This window comes from Sciurus vulgaris (genome assembly GCF_902686455.1).
Source record: "Sciurus vulgaris genome assembly, chromosome: 15".
NCBI lineage: Eukaryota > Metazoa > Chordata > Mammalia > Rodentia > Sciuridae > Sciurus > Sciurus vulgaris.
This window is the reverse complement of record NC_136476.1, coordinates 64,821,999-64,841,532: the sequence shown is the minus strand read 5'-3', so window position 1 is coordinate 64,841,532 and position 19,534 is coordinate 64,821,999. Positions and strand designations below refer to the sequence as shown.

The following is a 19,534-nucleotide window of genomic DNA, read 5'->3' as shown; positions in this document are numbered from 1 at the left end:
CCCAACTAGCTGGGATTATGGGTGTGTACCACGTTTTGGTTTCTAAATATAATGCCCAGGGAAGGGAAATGGAGCTGTTCCAGGGATTAAGGAAATACTCAGGCAAGGGCATGTCAAAATGAAGCGGCTTTAAGAAAGCACATGATGGCAAAACCTGGGCCAATTTGAGCAACAGAATAATTAGTTAAGGAATAAATATACCATCAAATAAAGTAGAAATCCAAGTCCACTCAGATACAAATAATGGGGAAAAAGAATGTAAGAATACGGAACATCAATACCTAGAGTGAAATTTGAAAATCATCACAGGCAACCATTATAGTAGTAATGAATGCCGAAAATCAGTGATGCTAAAATTAATGGGCGAAATTTTGATGAGGGCTGGGGATGTGGCTCAGTGGTTGAGCACCCCTGGGTTCATCACTGGTACCAGAAGGGGGAAAAAAAAGGATATGTACAAAGGCTCAAAATATCAGATATCACCAACTAACTAGTATTTGTTAAATATAAAGGGACAATAATCCAAGGGAACCACAGTGATGGGACAAATGGACAGACTGCCCGTGTCATCTCCCAGGATGCCGTGAGGGGCACAGCAGTGCTGCTTCGTTCTCTCCAGAAGCACGCGCGCACCCCGAGTCCAGGGCTGAGGGCCACTACTGAACATGGCTGGAGGGGTATTCCATGGCAACTGTCTTGGTCTCAAAAGATGGTAAGGTCATGAAGATCGAGGAAAGGGGACCAAGGGGCCATGTGTGATTACATGCAGTGTGTTAGCTAGAGCAGATCCTTTTGCTACAGAGGACATTAGCAGGGCAATTGAAAATTTAAAGACCTCTCCAAGGCGATGGTGGGTGAATAGGTGAATGGGAGCTCTCTGTGCAGTTCCTGTAAAGATCACTCAGCAACTAGGGAGGTGGAGGCAGGAGGATCCCAGGTACAAGGCAAGCCTGGGGAACTGAACGAGGCCCTAAGTAACTTGGAGAGAACCTGTCTCAAAACAAAAAATAAAAAGGGGTAGGGATATAGCTCAGCAGTAAAGTGCCCATGGATTCAATTCCCTGTACCAAAAAAAAAGGAAAGGAAAACCAAATTTTACAGTTAAAGTAATAAATAATACATTAGCAATATTTAACTTTGCTTTAGGATCATTTATTTCCCTAGCATTAGAAACTATAAAATCAGTCAGAATGCCACCAAACCAGAAGTAAATCTAATTAAAAAGAAATTTGAAAAAAACATGAACGCTGTAGACTAAAATCTCCCAAGTTTAAAAATCACTTATCCTCATGAAATCATTCAATAAATTAATGCCTCAACACCAAACTGTTTTAAGGCATTGTCCCAACACCAAGTATTCTCAGCAATTTTTCAATTAATTTTAAAGTAATACATTGTGTTCTTCGAAACAGCTGGTGAGTGCAAACACACAACTTTTACAATGTACAAGCAAGCAAGCGCCTCACCTTAAAAGCAGTTTTGAGACATTGCTGCACTTTTGTTATGGAGGTAGAAGCTGTCAATAACCTAATCCTGTATTTTTATCCATCATTCCTTGAACCTTAAGGTGGCAATTCAATTGGAACAATTTGTCTTCTTGAGCTGGACATCTTTTGCCCTTGGATACTGGCACTCCTGGTTCCCATTTTACACACCAGCGTCCCCCATCCTAGCTTTTCCAGGCCTTTGGCCTTCGGTTCTCCAGTTCTCCAGTTTGTAGACAGCAGCACATGGTGGGACTTCTAGGCCTCCATAACTGTAAGCCAATTTGATAATAAACTTCATACTTCTACAAGAAATTATCCTATTGGCTGTTTTTCTGGAGAAATCCATCTTATACAAAATCCCATCCAGAGAGCTAATTTAAAAAGTGTAGGATAGAGCTTCTCAATCTTTCCACCACGGTGAGTAGATAGCCCTCTATGTCTACGGTTCCACATCCATGGATCCAACCAACTGCAGCAAAACAAATTTTCTGAAAAGAAATTGTGCCTATTCTTAAATCTGTTCAGACTGTCATTCCCTAAATAGTGTGAAGTAACCTAGAGATGGTTTTATGTATACAGGGGATACGCACAGGTACACACAATGTCACTTCACGTAAGTGGCTTGAGCATCTGCAGATCTGGGTATCCCCCATGGATACCAAGGGTTGACCGTTCCTATGGAACACATTGAGGGACACAGGTGGAGCTGCTGGTGGTTGGGAGGATCACCTCTACCCAAGCTGGGCAGCTGTGGAAGAGGAAGATGAGGAAGGTCTATAGCAGTCAATGAGAATGAAAAAAATCAGTCTGGGATGGCTTATCTGTGTTCCTGGAAGGCACTGTTAGACCTATTCAATAGAAACTATTAAAATGGCCTGTTATTCCTCTACTCAGTGGAAGAGACCAAGCAAATGTGACTGTTTCACCCTCCCAAAGCCCTCTTAAGCAAAAAACCAAAAAACCTACTAGACCACTGTTTCTAATTACCCACAGGGAAGGCTTCCCAACCATCTGTCATTCTTTATTACTGTCCTCGCAGTTCCCCAAATGTTAATGTTTCTTCCCATCAAATCCAAGCTTTTGTTTCCTGACTTCTGGTCACTGGCCTTCCTATCCCTCAACTACACCCACAATCCTGACAATGACCATGCCATTCAAACAGGCCCAAGGTTGTACTCCTCCCTCCAGGGCTCCATCCACTCTTTTCCCATTGTGGTTGGTTCTGGGGCCATGGGATTTCCACACATATTCATGCAACTTTTTCACTATGCCAGGTGCTTCTGAAAGTATGCTCAGTGCTGAATGTCACTATCTTACTGTAAGAAGTGGAAGTAGAGAGCAATGGTGAAGACTAATCTGAGTAGTCACTTAGACACCAGGAGGCTAGTACATCAGGCATAGAATCCTCCTGAATGGAGATGCTGGGGATGATGTAGCTCCTCTGAGAAGTTGTAATGGTCACCAGAAATAAAACTATAGTGAAGACCTGAAGTCAGGAGTCCAAGAATGGCCAAGAAAGGAATAAAATGCATCATTCAATGTAATATACGATAGTCTACTTGGTTTAGAACCGGGCTGGCAAACTTTCTGTAATGGGCCAGGTAGGAATTCAATTTAGGTTTTGCAGGTCAGTGTCTTTGTTTCAAGTATTCAATAGCAATCCTTAGTAGAATGAAAGTAGCTATAGAGAAAATGTAAACAAATGGGCGTAATTGGTTCAAAAAACTACTACACTGAGACTGGATCATAAAATTTCATGTGATAAATTTCTTTCAAATACCATTAAAAAAAGTTCATTCCCAGCTCAGACTACAGGTGGTAAGTCAGAGTTGGCTCATGTGGCTATAGTTGGTCAGTTTTCTGGCTTAGAATAGCAAAATGGAAAATGGACAGAAGACAAATGAAAGTACACATACCCAAACCTCATGGTTAGGGAACCCCGTAGAAGAGATCTGGCAAGGAATCACTCATTCTTAAAAACTGAGCTCCATGTTTTACAGCAGCCTTAGGTTTGCTGCTCTAAGTATGGAAAAGGTGAATTCTGCAGCTTGCTAGCAGACTTCACGCACCTTGGCTTACATCCCCACCAAGCATCCTCTTTGTTGATGCATTGGTTGAGAAAAGAATCAGGAGACCCAACATCATGATGCCGGCCACCTATGTGTTACATTCACCAATTACTGAATAAAATACAAGTATCCATAACAGAGGTATTGTCAACTTTCACTCTCTAAGATTCTATGAGAATCATTTAAAAAATGAGAAATGCAATGTTGTATGTATTGAAAATACTTTATAATCAATTCTCTAGAATCCTAGCCATCTGGTACAGGAAAAAAAAATCATATGATGAAAAACTTCATTATTTTTAAACAAGGAAATATTTGATCAGAGGATGGCAAAAGAATTTTACAAACATAAACTCACGACTTCCTCACATTTTCCAGAGCAGCTAAACAATAGAAGTATTCAAGAAATAGTTGACAACATACCTCAAATGCAAAATTCCAAAATCAAACAGCCACTTACATTAAGAGAGTTACCAAAACTATTTGTAAATTAAACAATAAGAGCAAAAGGCACAAAAAGCCTATTTCATTTAGGGTGTTTCAGCTGATTCTTTAAGAAGTAGATAAACAAGTAATGTAAGGAATGGCCAAATCTTGGCCTGAGCTGTCTTCGGTAATTAAATCCTACTATCTGTAGTTGTCCAAGGATAAAAGCTCCGTGCCTCCAACTTCTGCTGTCACTTTCCAGAGGAAAGAAGCGGCTGCTGTTTTTCCCCCTTGCCAGTTTTTACTATGATTTGAGCAACAAGGTAGCAGAGTGTCCTAAAAAAGCGACAGTATTCCATTCTCCAACCAGAAATGCCACCCCTCTTCCAAACCCATTGTTCAACCTTGAAAGTTAAACATATTTATGAATCTTCTATTTTATTCTCCTGAGACATTATGCATGATCCATTATAAAACATACAGATAATACAAAGTCCAAAAGCCTATCATGTTTATGGAATAAACACAGGAAAATTAAACATGGTACATCATGAAGGAAAATCATGGTTTCATTTATTTTCATAAGACAGGTTATGAGTGCATGACGTTAAGAGCTTAAAAGAGTCATCATCCAACTGTGCTAAAGGTAAAGGACACTGCAAGAGATTACGCAGGGAGAAGTCTGTGCAAATTCATCTTCTTACTTTCAGATGGTAGGAAAAATATTATTTCTTTAAATAGTCTTGTTTCTATTCAGGAAAATAGATTTGATAAACTGAACAAGTAGACATCTGCCCCCTCTTTCTGATCAAATATCAATGTCAATGAAAGAGATTCCAAAGAAAAATATTGAGATGAAAAAATTCCAAATAAAAGCCAACACTGCTATCAAGGTTTTTCTTTTAATATGCCAAGAGTTATCTTGATTGTATATTTTCCAAAGTACTTTTCCAGACACGTTTCCCAACCCTTCCAAAAGACTTCCGAATCAGTCTTTTTAATGCAGTAAAAGTCACTGGATTATAGTTCTGTCCATCTCCTCTTTTTGAAAACAATATAATACTAATGACCTTAATGGTAATATATTCTTATCTAAAAAGGAAAAACATTTACAAATATCAGAAACCCAGTTTTGAAACATTTGCATTATTTTTGAACTGATTCAGCATTTTGTGGGTTTTAAAGAGACAGCAGGTTTGACTCACGACTTGCTGATAAGCACATTTTTGCTGAGGAAACGGGGAAGAGTGAATGCAGGATTTCTCTATTGGCCCCAAAAGTGCTAATTTCACAAAGGGATACATCAAAAGCAAACATGCAATGGTGGTTTTAAATTTTTTACTGCAATATAACAATGAAGTAAACAGTAATTAGACACCTACTAATTTTTCCCCAAAACAAACAAACAAAAAAATGTAAACAGGAAAATAACTCTGCCTATACTTGTACAGCTTCTCAAATCATGTTTGAAGGGTCTCACATTCAATGATCAAGAAATTTTAAAATAGCAGTAATTATTTTCAATTTAAGAAAAAGTTTCCCCTTTTCCTTCCCCCACCCCAAGTACTTAAGATGAAAGAATGGGCTTCCTAACACATTAATTTTATATTTTATGTGAAGCAGCAACAATAACCATCAATAATTTGGCATTTCTTTTTATAGTTGCTCCAAAATTATTTTCAATTTTAAAAAGCATTATCCAGTGTTGCCATGAAACAGAAACTGTAAATTCTAGGTAGCAAAGATCCTTTCAGAAACCAATATTAGGTCAAAGAAATATAAAGCAGGGCATTACACTAAATTTCTGGATCTAGTACACTAAAAAGAGTGAAACCTAGGAAAAGGTACCTACTGTTTTATAGAAGAAATAAAGACCTGCAAAAGCTGATTTTTGGTTGTATAATATTTTACACACTGTGTGGATTTGCGGCATCTGCTAACGGAAGCAGACATGCACTGTATTTATCCCTGCCCAATAATCTAGATCCCTCCCTCCCCACCCCAACAATCTACTACCATATACCAAGTACTGTGGATATGAGCCCAAGTCATCCCAGACAATCCAGTGAACAAAGTTAGTGTAATGCACTGGTGTGAAGTATGAGATACAAAAGAGTCCCTTTCAATCTTCATCAAAGTTCTGCTGTAGAAGAAAATTGGCAGCCAAATTCTCATTCTTCTCACAAGCAAAATATGCTTGTATCACAAGTCCTTCAGGAAATCCTAATGCCTTTAACTGGAAGAAAAAAAAAGGAAGAAAGTTAAGTGTAACCCACCAATTCTAGCCCTTTGAATTTTCTTCACTTACTCTGGATTTCAGCATAGCACTACTGACAGATCATTACCTGAAAACATAATACCCACAACAACAGCTCTTGAGAATTTTTGTGTGAATTCAGTCCTATCTGAATCTGGATTCATTGTCCAACCCAAGGGTTAGGAGGTAACCTATGTAAATAGGAGGTACTATGTAAATACTCTTTGGCACTAACACCAAAAACCAGAAAGCTAAATGTAATGGTTTAAAAATAATCAACCCCACAGCAATTTGTAAATCAAATGGCTTTTAGTACTTTAAGGGTGAAGATAAGGATGACAGCACTTGGAAAGACTTTTTCACAATGAATCAGTTGTAAATGTTTTATTTATTAATGAAACTTATGTCTTTCATTTGGATCAAATGTTACTCTCAATCTCCTTGCCTTATTTAATACTTCACACTAGAAAACCAGATGACTGATTATTTTGAAATCAAGACATATGGTGGCCTATTTTTTTTGAGGGGGGAAGGTACCAGGGATTGAACCCAGGGGCACTCAACACTGAGCCACATTCCCAGCCTTTTTTTATACTTTTTATTTTGAGACAGGATCTCACCAAGTTGCTAAGGCTAGATTTGAACTCATGATCTTCCTGCCTCAGCCTCCTGGTGTGCTGATATTACAGTATGTGCCACCATCTATTTTTCACTGCTGATCATGCAGAGCATTTTAAATGTTGTTACCAGCTACTTAATTTCCTTTTCCTATTCTATTAAAAAAAAAAAAAAAAATCACCTGTGACTTAATATGCACTGCTTCTAAGAGTTTTAAACACTCAAGGCAATTACCTAATTCATTAAGTACTATTATTTGTCAGCAAGATGCTATTTATGAACCTTCTTCTCAACTGTCTCAATCACCCTATGTTGGACTATTTTTAAAAATGACTTGTAAGAACTGGGCAAAACCCCAACTCAGTATAAGTATCTATTCATCCATGAAAGGATAACAAACTAAAAGAATGAGATGTTACCTAAGTCTTGTTCAGATTATAGCTGGGACAGCTGAAATAAAAGGCAGATCAGTCAATAGAGCACAATCAGACTAAATGTTTCTGTAAGAGACACACTTTAGAAGACATAAGAATGTTGAAAATAAAGGAACAGAAAAGATGAATTTTTTTTTTTTTAAAACTTCTACTCAATAATACATTGGAGGTTCTAGGTGGACAATCAGACAAGAAAAAAGGAAAATATTCATTTTTAAAGAGTATCTCTATTCACAGACTATATAATTTTGTATATAGAAAATTCCAAGGAACATGTATGTAAATTACTAGGACTAATGGATTCAGGAACATTTTAAGAAAAATTTAAAAAAAAGAGGGGGGTGTGCATAGCTCAGTGGTTAAGCATTGCCAGTACAGCAAAAACAAATAAACAAAGTAGTACAAAACTCACTGAAAAACTATAGAACACTAATAAAAAATTATAGAAAATCTATCAAATGGAAAGATACCATGTTCATGAGTTGGTCAGACTTATGATTAACAAGAAAATATTCCCCAAATTCATCTCCAGAATAAACATAAACACAAGTCCTGTTTAATTCAGGAAGCCTCATTCTTTTTTTTTTTTTTTTTGGTGGCAAAAATTGGGCAAGCTGGTCCTAAAATTGAAACAAATGCAAGGAATCCAGAATAACTAAGATAATCCTTGGAAATAACAAAAAAATTAGAGCACTCAACACTTGCCAATTTCAAAAATTACTAGAAAGACACAGTAATCAAGAAAATGAGGTAATGGCAAAAGAATAAACACATGTTCAATGGAACAGAACTGAGAGCCCAGAAATAAACCCTCGCATGTGGTCAACAGAGAGCCAAAACAATAAAATTGGGAAAAAAAGAGTCTTTTCAACAAACGGTGTGGAGGTAGCTAGATATCCATATGCAAAAGAATGAAAATACCCACAACTCACACCATTTTTAAAAAACAGCTCAAAATGAATCATAGATTCACATGTAAAAACTAATAATTAACAGAAAGGACAGATAAACAACTTTCTCTCAGAAGCACAAGCAAAATTAGAAAAACAAAACAAAGTAAACCCTACCAAACACCAAAATCAGAAACCAATAACCCTCACCTCAAAATAAAAATAGTTGCTATAAAATAATTTGAGCAAGCCCTGTTTATTCAATTGTATTATTGGGGGGTAGAAATTAGGTCAAGACATAAATTAAAAATATTTTAGCAGGGTGCAATGATCCATATCTAAATTGGTAGGCTGAGGCAGGATAATCTCAAGTTCAAAGTCAGTGAGACTCTGTCTCAAAATAAAGAAAATTAAAAGGGTTGGGAGTGTAGCAGAATTATAGAATGCTACTCCCAGTTCAGTGTGGTAGCAGGATGGGAAGATATATCTAGGAAATACCCAATTGCAAAACCTGAACACTCTTGTGTATAATAAATAAGGATAAATTACTATTGCCCAGATGACTTTTTAAGTATTAAAAAGTATTTAAGTATTTTTAAGTTATGCACTTTATCCGATTTACGTCTCAAAACCGTTGGGAAAATAAGGGCAAGTATGATGATTACCTGTTTACCATATTAAAAATGAGAGAGAAATTGAACAACTAGTCACAGCATCATAAAAACTAGGTTACTGCAGTGCCATGAGCTTTACTGGTAACCAGTGCAAAGGGTGGGGGGTGGGGGGGGGAAGGATGCAAAGAAAATCAGGATAGCTGGAATATGATATATACTGAACATAATTCTTATATAATTCACAAACATATTTATTTTATATTTTAGTGACAAAGCCAAGCAAAATGTGAAATAGAAATAATTCAGAATCAGGTATATATATATTCAGATTTTTTTCCTTGAATTTTAAAATATCAATGAAATTTGTAGTTTATTAATATATGTATACATGTTTCATGTAAGAAAAGCACTTTACTTGTAGTCCTATGACTTTACAAAGGACAAGGTGGGGGAACGGGGGTCTCCAGGGCTAGGTTCTATTTGGTTTTGTGTAAAAGAATTCTCTATCGTGAATGGAAATGCTCTAGCTGTGTTCTCTCCAGTAGTTATCTACTAGCCCCGTGTGTCTACTAAGCACCTGAAATATGGTTATTGTGAATAAGGAGCCACACTTTTATTTTTAGGGAAACTTACCCTTTCTATAGCTTCTTTTTCCTGAGGTGTTACTTGAATGTAGTTCATATGCCCACTTCCAGCTTCTGCAATTCCTCCACTGCCACTTCCACCTCCTCCTCCTTGACCCCCAGCTTCTTGAACTGGTTCATTTAACATCTGAATAAAATGTTCCTGGTGTTGGCTAATTTGCTGTGATTTGAAGGACAGAGGAAAATAATATCTTCAGGAAAACAGCAATATTTTATTTTAGAGTAATTTCTTACCTATTATTATTATTGTTATTATTAAAGGAGTCCAGCACTTTTGCATTAGGTAAACAGGGAAGAGAATTCAAATTATCTTTCATAAATGTTCCTCCCCTAAAATTAATGTTAAAAAGTTGTGGCAGCTGGAGCAGTCATGTATGCCTAAAATCCCAGCTACTTTGGAGGCTGAAGTAGGAGATCTCAAGATCTAGGCCAGCCTCAGCAGTTTAGTGAGGACCCCATCTCAAAATAAAATTTAATAAAGGGGTCGAGTGTAGCTCAGTGGTAGAGTGCTTGCCTAGCATGTGTGAAGCCCTGGTTCAATTCCTAGTACCACAAAAAATAAAAATTAAAGCAATTTAAAATTGAATAGCTTCTCTGATTCTCTAATGTTAATAATGTACACTGGGAATCTACAAAAGGAAGATATAAAATGTTTTAAAAACTTATTATCTGACAAACTGAAATTAATACAATTTCTATATCTCAACTTCTTTTCAATACATCTAATATAGAGCATAAGATTCTATTGAGTATAGTTTGGATCTAATCATTCTCAAGAATTGGTGAGGAGGGGGAAGGATGTTCATGGACTTTTTCAAAATGCAATACATTCTAAATCCACTTTGCAAATTAACACTGATTACATAATCACCTGCAGTAACTGAGGATTCTCTCGACCTATCTGTTGTAGCAATGCAGGAAGCAGGGAAGGATTCTGTTGAATAATTTGTCTCATCTGTTGAAACTGAGGCTGATTCCGTAAAAATTCAAGGGGATGCCCTGAAATACACACAGACATTTAAAAATAAAAGTAGTAAATATATAAAAGAGAGCTGGTTAAATTGTATTTATACAGCAAATACCATCAGTAAAAAATGAATTCTCAGATAAACTTCCTACAATTTCCCTGGGTACTACTACCAAAAAATAACTAAGAATCTGTGTTCTACCTGTAATCTCTCAGAATAAAAAGCATTAAAATTTGCTCCAATTGTTCAAAAGTTCCTATGGAAAATATATACCAAAACTAACAAAAACAAAAAGCCCATTCCTTTATTATATAGTTCTCATTTAAGGACAGGTATATAGTCTAAGAAATATGTGGTTAGGTGATTCTGTCACTGTATGAACATCACAGACTATACTGTACAAACTAAGGCAGCTATGATGTCACTAAGGAATGCAATCTTATGGGACCACTGGTGTTAAATGAAATGTTATGTGGCACTTGACTATATAATAAAAAATCCTTAAAAAACACAATCTAAACTCGAATTCTCAGGAAATACTAAGCCAGAGTGAGAAAGGTATTTAGTACTTCTGTGGGCCTACCACAGGCTCCAGGCTTTGCTCTGAAGTTAGATCTATGGCAATGGAAGGATGATACTGACCAGTAAGGAACCCTGACTTCAAGTTATGTTCTCTTTAGATAATTGGAGATTCTTAGGAATTGGTCAACTCTTAGGGTTTCATTTCCTAAGTTGTATGATAACTACTAAGATCCTGTCACAAGGTGAGCATTTTGAATGGTTTCAGAATGTAACCCTAAATGAAAACTGGGAAGCATCTTTTCCTTAGAACAAACTAAACAAATTATGCTCTTCTACAGCACTGATGGGCAAAACATGCAAAATTATCTTTTACACACACTTGGAAAAATTTCTTTTGGACCCCTCTTTAGTAAATAGAGAACTTATTTTCAGTTATCTAAATGCTTTGGAAATGATGCCCCTCTTAATCGATGACAACCATCTCCTTATCCAAGAGATTCCACTTTACCTCCAGAACTTGCTGTTGTAGTGGTTGCTGTCGTAGTTGCTGCAGCTGCAGCCACTGCTGAAGACTGAGGAGCCCCAGTACCAGTGGCCTGAGCAGGTTCAACCACAGCTTGACTTTCTCTATCTCCGGGGATTCCCTACAACACAATTTCCAAGCTTTAAGACATCCCATCATACCACATTAGCTAAATATTATTATACCAATGAAAGACTGATAGTCTATTAAATATCCCTGTCTAATTTCCAAAAAGCATAAAACAGATGTCTACTTCAATTAAAAGTAAAGGATTATTAAACTGCATGGATTTGAATTAGATTAGACATGGCCTGGGTGTGGTATAGTACTCACAATGCAATAGTAAAAGGCAGCACTGCCCAACAGAATTTTCCAAGACGATGGAAATTTCTCTATTTGCCCTGTCCAATAAGATACCCACCAGTCACATCTAATTATTTTAAATTTTAAAATATTGATATGTATTTTATTAACACTAAACCAAGGTTTTAAGCTGTACATTGCTCTAGTTGATTTTGAAATTCTTAGAAAATTTCAGCAACTATTGCTCAGTGACACAAAGAGCTAATTTGTAACTACAGCCTTAAGACCATCCAAAGATGACAGTTCTGAAATGACTCCTGGTGTGTGTGTGTGTGTTGGGGGGGAGGTCAACTCTCCCTCACTAGCTGCCAATGGCTTGCTTCACAATGTGCACTCTCTGCCAATACCCCACAGAAATGCTTTGATTACCCATAGTCCTTCACCAGGTGAGATCAGTGTCCAGGGCACTGACTCTTCATCTCACTGGGGCTTATACAAAAGAGTTAAAATTTGGTGCAGATGCCTGAGCCTTAATGTTTCAAGGTGAGGACCTTGTAGCAAAATAGCAGTTACAATGGGGTCAAAAGTAAAAACAATAATTATTCCACAGAGCTGGGGAAGTCTGAGACTAATGAAAGATGATGTGAATGTGGCTAGGTCAATCAATTTAAAGGATAAATACAAAAATACCAGAGGAAAATGGATGGAACTAGAAACTATCATGCTAAGTGAAATAAGCCAATCCCACAAAACCAAAGGCAGAATGTCCTTTCTGATATGCGATGCTAACCCAATGGGGGGGCAGGGGGAGGCATAGAATTTCCCTGGGTTAGAAAAAGGGGAAGGGGGGGGGGGATGGGAATAGGAAAGACAGTAGAATAAGTCAGAATCTTCCTACGTTCATATATTAATACATGCCCAGTGAAACTACACATCATGTAAAACTCCAAGAATGGGATCCTAATTAGTATAAGTTATACACTGTGTATGTATAATTTGTCATGGTTCCTACAATGACCATGCTAAGAATGCAGGTGTTAAATGATCTTTCATAGTTTAAAAAATCCTTCAAGATTGGAGATTTTGTGAATATGGTGGAAAACAAACTGATCAAACACAAGTTGTAAGAACTGCTTTAATGAATGTTGCTGAGGTGGGGTGGGGCTTCTGTTAGCTTTTTTTTTTTTTTTTTTAAGAACTTTTTTCACAATACATTTTCTTTGTTATTATGCAGTGCTGAGGATGGAACCCAGTGCTTTTGTGTGCTAGGCAAGTACTCTACCATTGAGCTACAACCCTAGCCCTTCCCTGTTAATTTAAAGCAAAAAAAGCTGTAGTCAGAGAAATTCCTGAGGAGATGGACTCTGGAATGAGTGTAATGGGAGATAATATGAGAGGCAATATGTTCTAACTCTCAAAAATAGTGCTTTACCATTATTAATGAACTGTGATAGGAAGTTCAACAAGGGCTTTTCACCAGTAACTTCAGTTGACAATATACAATGGTTTACTGCTGTCATTGTCTGCGATAATTTATTTTGTGTTTTTGAATAAAAAGACATTTGTATATTCCTGATACTGGGTGCAAGAACAAAGTACCAATGTACTGCTTTCACTTTAAATCACTGGGACATTTCTACTACAATTCTGCTAAAATCAGGATCTTAGTGCTTGCCATCACCAGAAGAGAAGTTAGAAGAAATCTTTCTATGAAGAATAACTGTGTACAAAGTAGAGAAATATCCAGTTATGTGACAACCTTTGTGTAATACAAACTGCTTAAAGTTAATAAAAAAAAAAAAAAAAAAAAAAAGTCAAATGGATACAGATCAGGTGACTAATACAGCCAAGTAGGACGGTATTTTTTTTTTTTTACTGATCCACAGTTCTAAGAAAGTGCCAGAAAGTACCACATATAAAGAATTATTTCCAAAAATCACAAAATTTAATATTCATAGATATTAAAGAAATTTAATTTAAATTTTAGTTGATGCTTTTTCTGTGTTTGAGGCATTTACCTTCTTGAGCTGTTATAGTTTAAAACTGCACTAACACTTTTGGGACAACCCGTTATGATACAGAATACTTATAGATTTTACCATTACTACTATTAAAAGGTCTTTATTAAATTCTTAGATTTTGAGTTGGATCTGGTGTTAAAAGCATAACCTTAGTTACTTGGAAGGCTAAGGCATGAGGATCACAAGTTTGAGGTCATCCTAGGAAACTTGGCAAGACCCTGTCTCAAAAAAAAAAAGACAAAAAGAAAAGAAAGGAAGAAAGAAAAAAAAAAATTTAAAAGAAATGAGCATTTTTGAGAGTGGCTGCCAATTCAAGCCCTCAATGAAGTCACTAAGTGCTAACAAACTATATATAGATTTAGGATCTAGAGTTTCCACCCAAATTCTCAGTTTTGTTAAATAAACAGGTTTGTTAAAATAAAAAGTAAATCAACACTGCTATAGCTTGTACTTCTCATACACCATATAACCTTTTATTAGGTAAGTGACCAATAATTCATATCTTCTTTCCACTCATTCTCACGTATATGTTAACTAGTAACAATTAAAGGTAGTCTTTTTTTAACCAACGATAAATATATTCAAACACTTTAAACTGTTTCATGAACTTATTTCATCCGTATACATACTTGCATTTAATTCTACATAGCAGTTTTAAAATTCAGTTGCTTTCGAAACAGTAATTCATTTTTTTACACCTCAAAATTCAACATATATTAGATCAAAACATCTGATACTGCTGGGTGCAGTAGTGCACACCTGTAATACCAGCGGCTTAGGAGGATCTACAGTTTGAGGTCAGCAGAGGTAACTTAGAAAAACCCTGTCTCAGAATAAAAAATTTAAAAGGTGGGAATGCAGCTCAGTGGTAGAGTTCTCCTGGGTTCAATCCCCCATACAGGGGAAATAATTGAGGCTTTCCTGAGGCTAGCTGGCTACTAGAAAGGAATTTCCAACAGAAGTGCAACCTAGGAACAAAGAAATGGGTTACATTGTGATATGTATTCCCCAGAGTTGTTATGATAGGAAATGGTCTTTGTGGCAATTCACTTAGATCAAAACCTCAGAACACCAAAGAAAATTACAGAATGAAAATTTAAGATTAATAATATAGTTAACCCAGCATCATTCCAAAATTCTGCATTATTTTAGACTGTAAAACACATCTATAAAACTGGTAGATATTCATGCCAATAAAATCTCAAGGGCTTCAAATATCCACAATAACCTATTTCTCAAAAACTTTTATCAAGAAACAACATGTATCCCATTTGTTTACAATTTAAAAAAAAAAAAAAAAAAAAAAAAAAAGGCAGGGACCTGTTCAAAAAGTCCCTTAACTGTTATTGACTGCAAACTAACTAGCAAATTCAAATGTCAACAGAACCAGGGCAGGGAATTTCACACATCAAAATGCAAGATGGGTATAAGAATGAATAAGATGGTGAATTAAAGGTTCCTAATCTAACACCTGTCCCTAATGGTTCAAAAGTCAGCTCATGGGGCATGGAGGCACGCATGTATAATCCCAACTCTGGAGGCTGAGGCAAAAGGATCCCAAGTCAGAGGGCAGCCTCAACAACTTAGCAAGACCCTGTCTCAAAATGAAAAATAAACAAAACCAAAATCCCCCCAAAACAAAGAAATAACCCCCCCTTAAAAAGCCCCAAACAAACCAAAGTGTATCCACATAAGCCCGAAATCTAAGTATTATATGAAATCTTCCAATTTTTCAAAGCTGGCAACTTTTTTTTTTCCTCTCTAAATAATTCATCCAAGATGATGCTAGGAATCAAAACACTATTAAAATGTGGCCCTATTGGATCAAAAACATGCTCCTTGTCCCCAACACATATTTAAGAATACAAAATATTACTCCAAATGGACAGCCAATTTTATAACTCATTTAACCACGTTTCTTCCTAATGAAAACTGTACCAGAATCTTTTAGAAAAGGCTCCTTTTTATTAACACAAAATGTTAACATTCTATGAAAAATAAAAGCATTAAGCAAATTATCTATCATACAGTATTCTCCTTTAGTGAATTGTTAACTTTTCCTTTAAAATCTTTTGAGATTTTGATCTCAAGCAAACAATGAAAAAAATAAATAAATAAAAAACAACTAAAATGTTTCTCACCATTAAAAGATACTCCACTGCTCTGTCAGGGTTGTTGAAGCTGGCTCTCAGGGCTGCAATTACTTGCTCTCGTTCATAACCCATTGACATTATCTCAGTTACCATATTCTCGTAAGATTGACCTGTCACTAAAAATCGGGAGTGGGGGTGGGGAGGAGAATGGAACATTTAATGAACATTCTCTATACATTTCTTAAGTGTATACATGTATACAGTGTATTGATAATACTGCTAGGATTACAAAAACAAATTAACAATACAAATTACAACATATATTAAGTACGCGGAATAATGATCCAGAATAATAATCCCCCAGAAATGTCCATGTTGCTGGACTAAGGATTAAAAAAACATGCCCTGGCAAAGGGCAAGTGAACCTGTAGGTAAAATTGAGGTTGCTTTATCAGCTGACTTTAAGATAAGGCATTCCCTGTGGACTTCCTGGGTGAGTAGAAGAGGGAGGCAGAGAGGTTAAGAGGGCAAAAGCAGGAGAGAAAAGCTATGCTGTTGCCTGTGAGGATGGAGAAAGGGACCATAAACTATAGGATGTAGGAAGTCTCCAGAAGATGAACAGGACAAAGAAGGAGTTCTTGCCCCATCTCCAGAAAGAACCCAAACCTGTGTCAGACTTATAACCTCCAATACTGTAAGATAGTAAGTCTGGGTTGTCTTATACCACTAAATTTGTGGTAACTTATTACAAAGCCAGTATAAAACTATAATATTTCCTAAGTACAAAGAAACATCAGGTACAAATTAAGAGAGAATTATCAGCAGACTGGGCGGCAAATGTAGCTCAGTGGTAAACACATGCTAGATTTAGTAGCAGGTTAGGGAAGACAACCTATGAGAAGAAACACATGAACTCAATTTTGAAAACGGGCATTTCAAGCAACTGACTCTAATGTAGCAAATTGGCAGTTTTCTTTTGATCTTTATTATCAAAAAAGTTGGGGAAAGGTGGTTAGTAACCAGAAAGTTAGAATCTCATATATTACCCAACACTGTTATTATTCCAGTAAGTCAATGCCCAAAGACTCTCTCCAATCTTCCCTTGCAGTTGACCTACCTCACATTTCATGAACAGCAGACAACACTTATCAAAATTATCAAATGAAAGCTGTTTCCCCACTAATATCACCTCACTTAAAATTATCTCCTCCTTTATTTGTGTTCTGGGAACTATTGCCATTATTGCCACCTCAAAGAATCAGATCTGGTTACCCTCTCCCTTCTCTATCTTCTACCCTTCACTCCCTGAGTAATCATCCTGATCAACTACAACAACTACATATGTCCTGTGTGTCTTCCTTACACAGCACCCCATGACTCCATCCCCATCTCTTTCAGCAACTGGTGCATCTGTCTGCTCTCTTCCTTCTATGCCACAGCTGTTCACACATGCTGTGTCCAATTCCTCACATTCCACTCATTCCTTAACTAATTCCAATAGAGATTTTCCCTTAAATGTGTCCCCCTCCACTGTCTGCCGATCCACCCAAGTGCTTGAACCAGAAAGCTTGATCATTTCAATTTCTTTACCCCCCTCTCCACATCTAATCTACCAGTGGATCTGGTCGCTCCCATCTTTAAATCATAACCCAAATCCATCTGGCTCCTTTTCCTACTGCCCTCACTCAAGATCAGCCCACAACAACCACTGGTCTGGATTACATTGTGTCACACCTACAACCCATTCTTTAGCCAGCTGCAAAAAACCAGTAATCCTCCTTTTTGTCACCAGAACCATCCTATCCGAGTTACTCAACAAGTCATTTTTCCCTGCCCAGAGCCTTCATGTGTATAGCCTTCTCTGGATAGCCATGTCCTTCATACACTCCAGTTCTAAAATCAAAAGTTACAGCATTAGAGAGGTATAGCCCAGCTATCCTAAGTAGAACTCTGTTTTCCACTGTAGAAGCTCTCTGTATTAATATCATTTATCATGATTCATAATTTTTTTTCCTCATCCCCTATCCAAACACAGGTTCAGATGCACAGGGTACAATGTCATTTTGCAGTGTCACTGACACTATCTAAAAATTTTTTTTTTCTACAGACTTCCAAAACCTAAAGATATTTCACAGCTAAAACAACCCTAAATATAAAGTTTGTCCCTCCAAGGATTCAAGTGTTAGAGGCTTAGTGCCCACTGTGACAGAATGAGAGATGGGGACCTTCGGTTATCTAAAAGTGAATTAAAAAGAGCCCCTCTGTGCTCTCTGGTTTCTTGTCTTGCCCACAGGATCTCTCCCTCTTAGACTTCTGCCATTGTGATGCCTCCATGGGGCCTTTAACAGAACAGAGATGAGCAGGTGCCAGCACCACATACTCCACACTTAAACCTTCAAAACTGTAAGCTAAATATACCTTTCTTTATAAAGCACACAATCTCAGGTATACAGTTAAACACAAACACACACATATGAATCCATGATCTTTATTTTCCCATCCCATAAACACTTTCTAACTGTGTGTGTCTGCACACACGCACGCACACACCAAGGATTGAACCCAGGAGTGCTTAACCACTAAGCACTTTTTAGTTTTTATTTTGAGAAAGGGTCTTGCTAAATTGCTTAGGACCTCACTAAACTGCTGAGGCTGGCCTTGAACTTGCAATCCTCCTGTCTCATTCTCTCGAGTCACTGGGATTACAGGTGTGTGCCACTGCTCCTGGCTACTTTTTAATGTTTTTTATTTTCCTAATCATCCACTGATGTAATTCTAGCACAAATCCACAGAAGGTGGCAAAATACTCTCCCCATCACCTAGTTTCCAGATAGAGAAATAGGTATCAGTATCAACAAAATTAAGACATGTGGAGGATTATAACTATATTATTTTAACATGGTACATTTCATTTAGTTCTCATGACAATCCAATGAGAAAGGTTTACTCTTATCTCCTTGTAAATACAAGGAAATTGAGGCTGAGAGATTACTAAGGTATCAATGGATGGTATGTCATAGTGCAAAGATACACACAGACTAAAAGAGTGCAGAGTCCCCCACACCCAGTCATTATACCACGCCCCCTGAAGTCTTGTTTTTCAATTAATCACGTTATTAAGAAGTAAAAAAAAAGAGTAGCCGCACCAATTTGCAACACCACCAGCAATGTAAAAGTGTGCCTTTCCCCCCACATCCATGCCAACATCTATTGTTTGTGTTCCGGATAGCAGCCATTCTACCTGGAGTAAGATGAAATCTTAGAGTTGTTTCAATTTGCATTTCTTTAATTACTAGAAATGTTGAACCCTTTTTCATATATTTATTAATCACCTGTATGTCTTCTTCTGTAAAGTGTCTGTCCAGTTCCTTGGCCCATTTATTGACTGGGTTCTTTATATTTTTGATGTAAAGTTTGTAAGTTCTTTATAAATTTGAGATAAGTGCTCAATCTGAAGTGCATGTGGAAAAGATTTTCTCCCACTCTATAGGCTCTCTTTTTACATTATTGACTGTATCCTTTGCTGAGAAAAAGCTTTTTAGTTTAACTCCATCCCATTTATTGATTCTTGCTTTGATTTCTTGATGCCCTTCAACAGATGAATGGATAAAGAAACTGTGGTATAAGATACACAATGGAATATTATTCAGCCATAACGAAGAATA

At 36.9% G+C, this 19,534-nt stretch overlaps 1 protein-coding gene across 1 annotated transcript in view; it reads right to left on the bottom strand.

Moving 5' to 3' along the window:
• Positions 1-4,403: 4,403 nt before the first annotated feature.
• The window catches only part of RAD23B (RAD23 homolog B, nucleotide excision repair protein), a 42,042-nt gene continuing 26,911 nt past the window's right edge, over positions 4,404-19,534 (bottom strand). The window contains exons 6-10 of the mRNA XM_079112268.1: positions 15,918-16,045; positions 11,438-11,573; positions 10,311-10,438; positions 9,429-9,599; positions 4,404-6,218 (exon numbers count right to left, since the gene is read on the bottom strand). Of these exons, the coding sequence (XP_078968394.1) occupies positions 6,105-6,218; positions 9,429-9,599; positions 10,311-10,438; positions 11,438-11,573; positions 15,918-16,045 (677 nt within the window). The 3' untranslated portion in view covers positions 4,404-6,104. The remainder of the gene's footprint in view (positions 6,219-9,428; positions 9,600-10,310; positions 10,439-11,437; positions 11,574-15,917; positions 16,046-19,534) is intronic.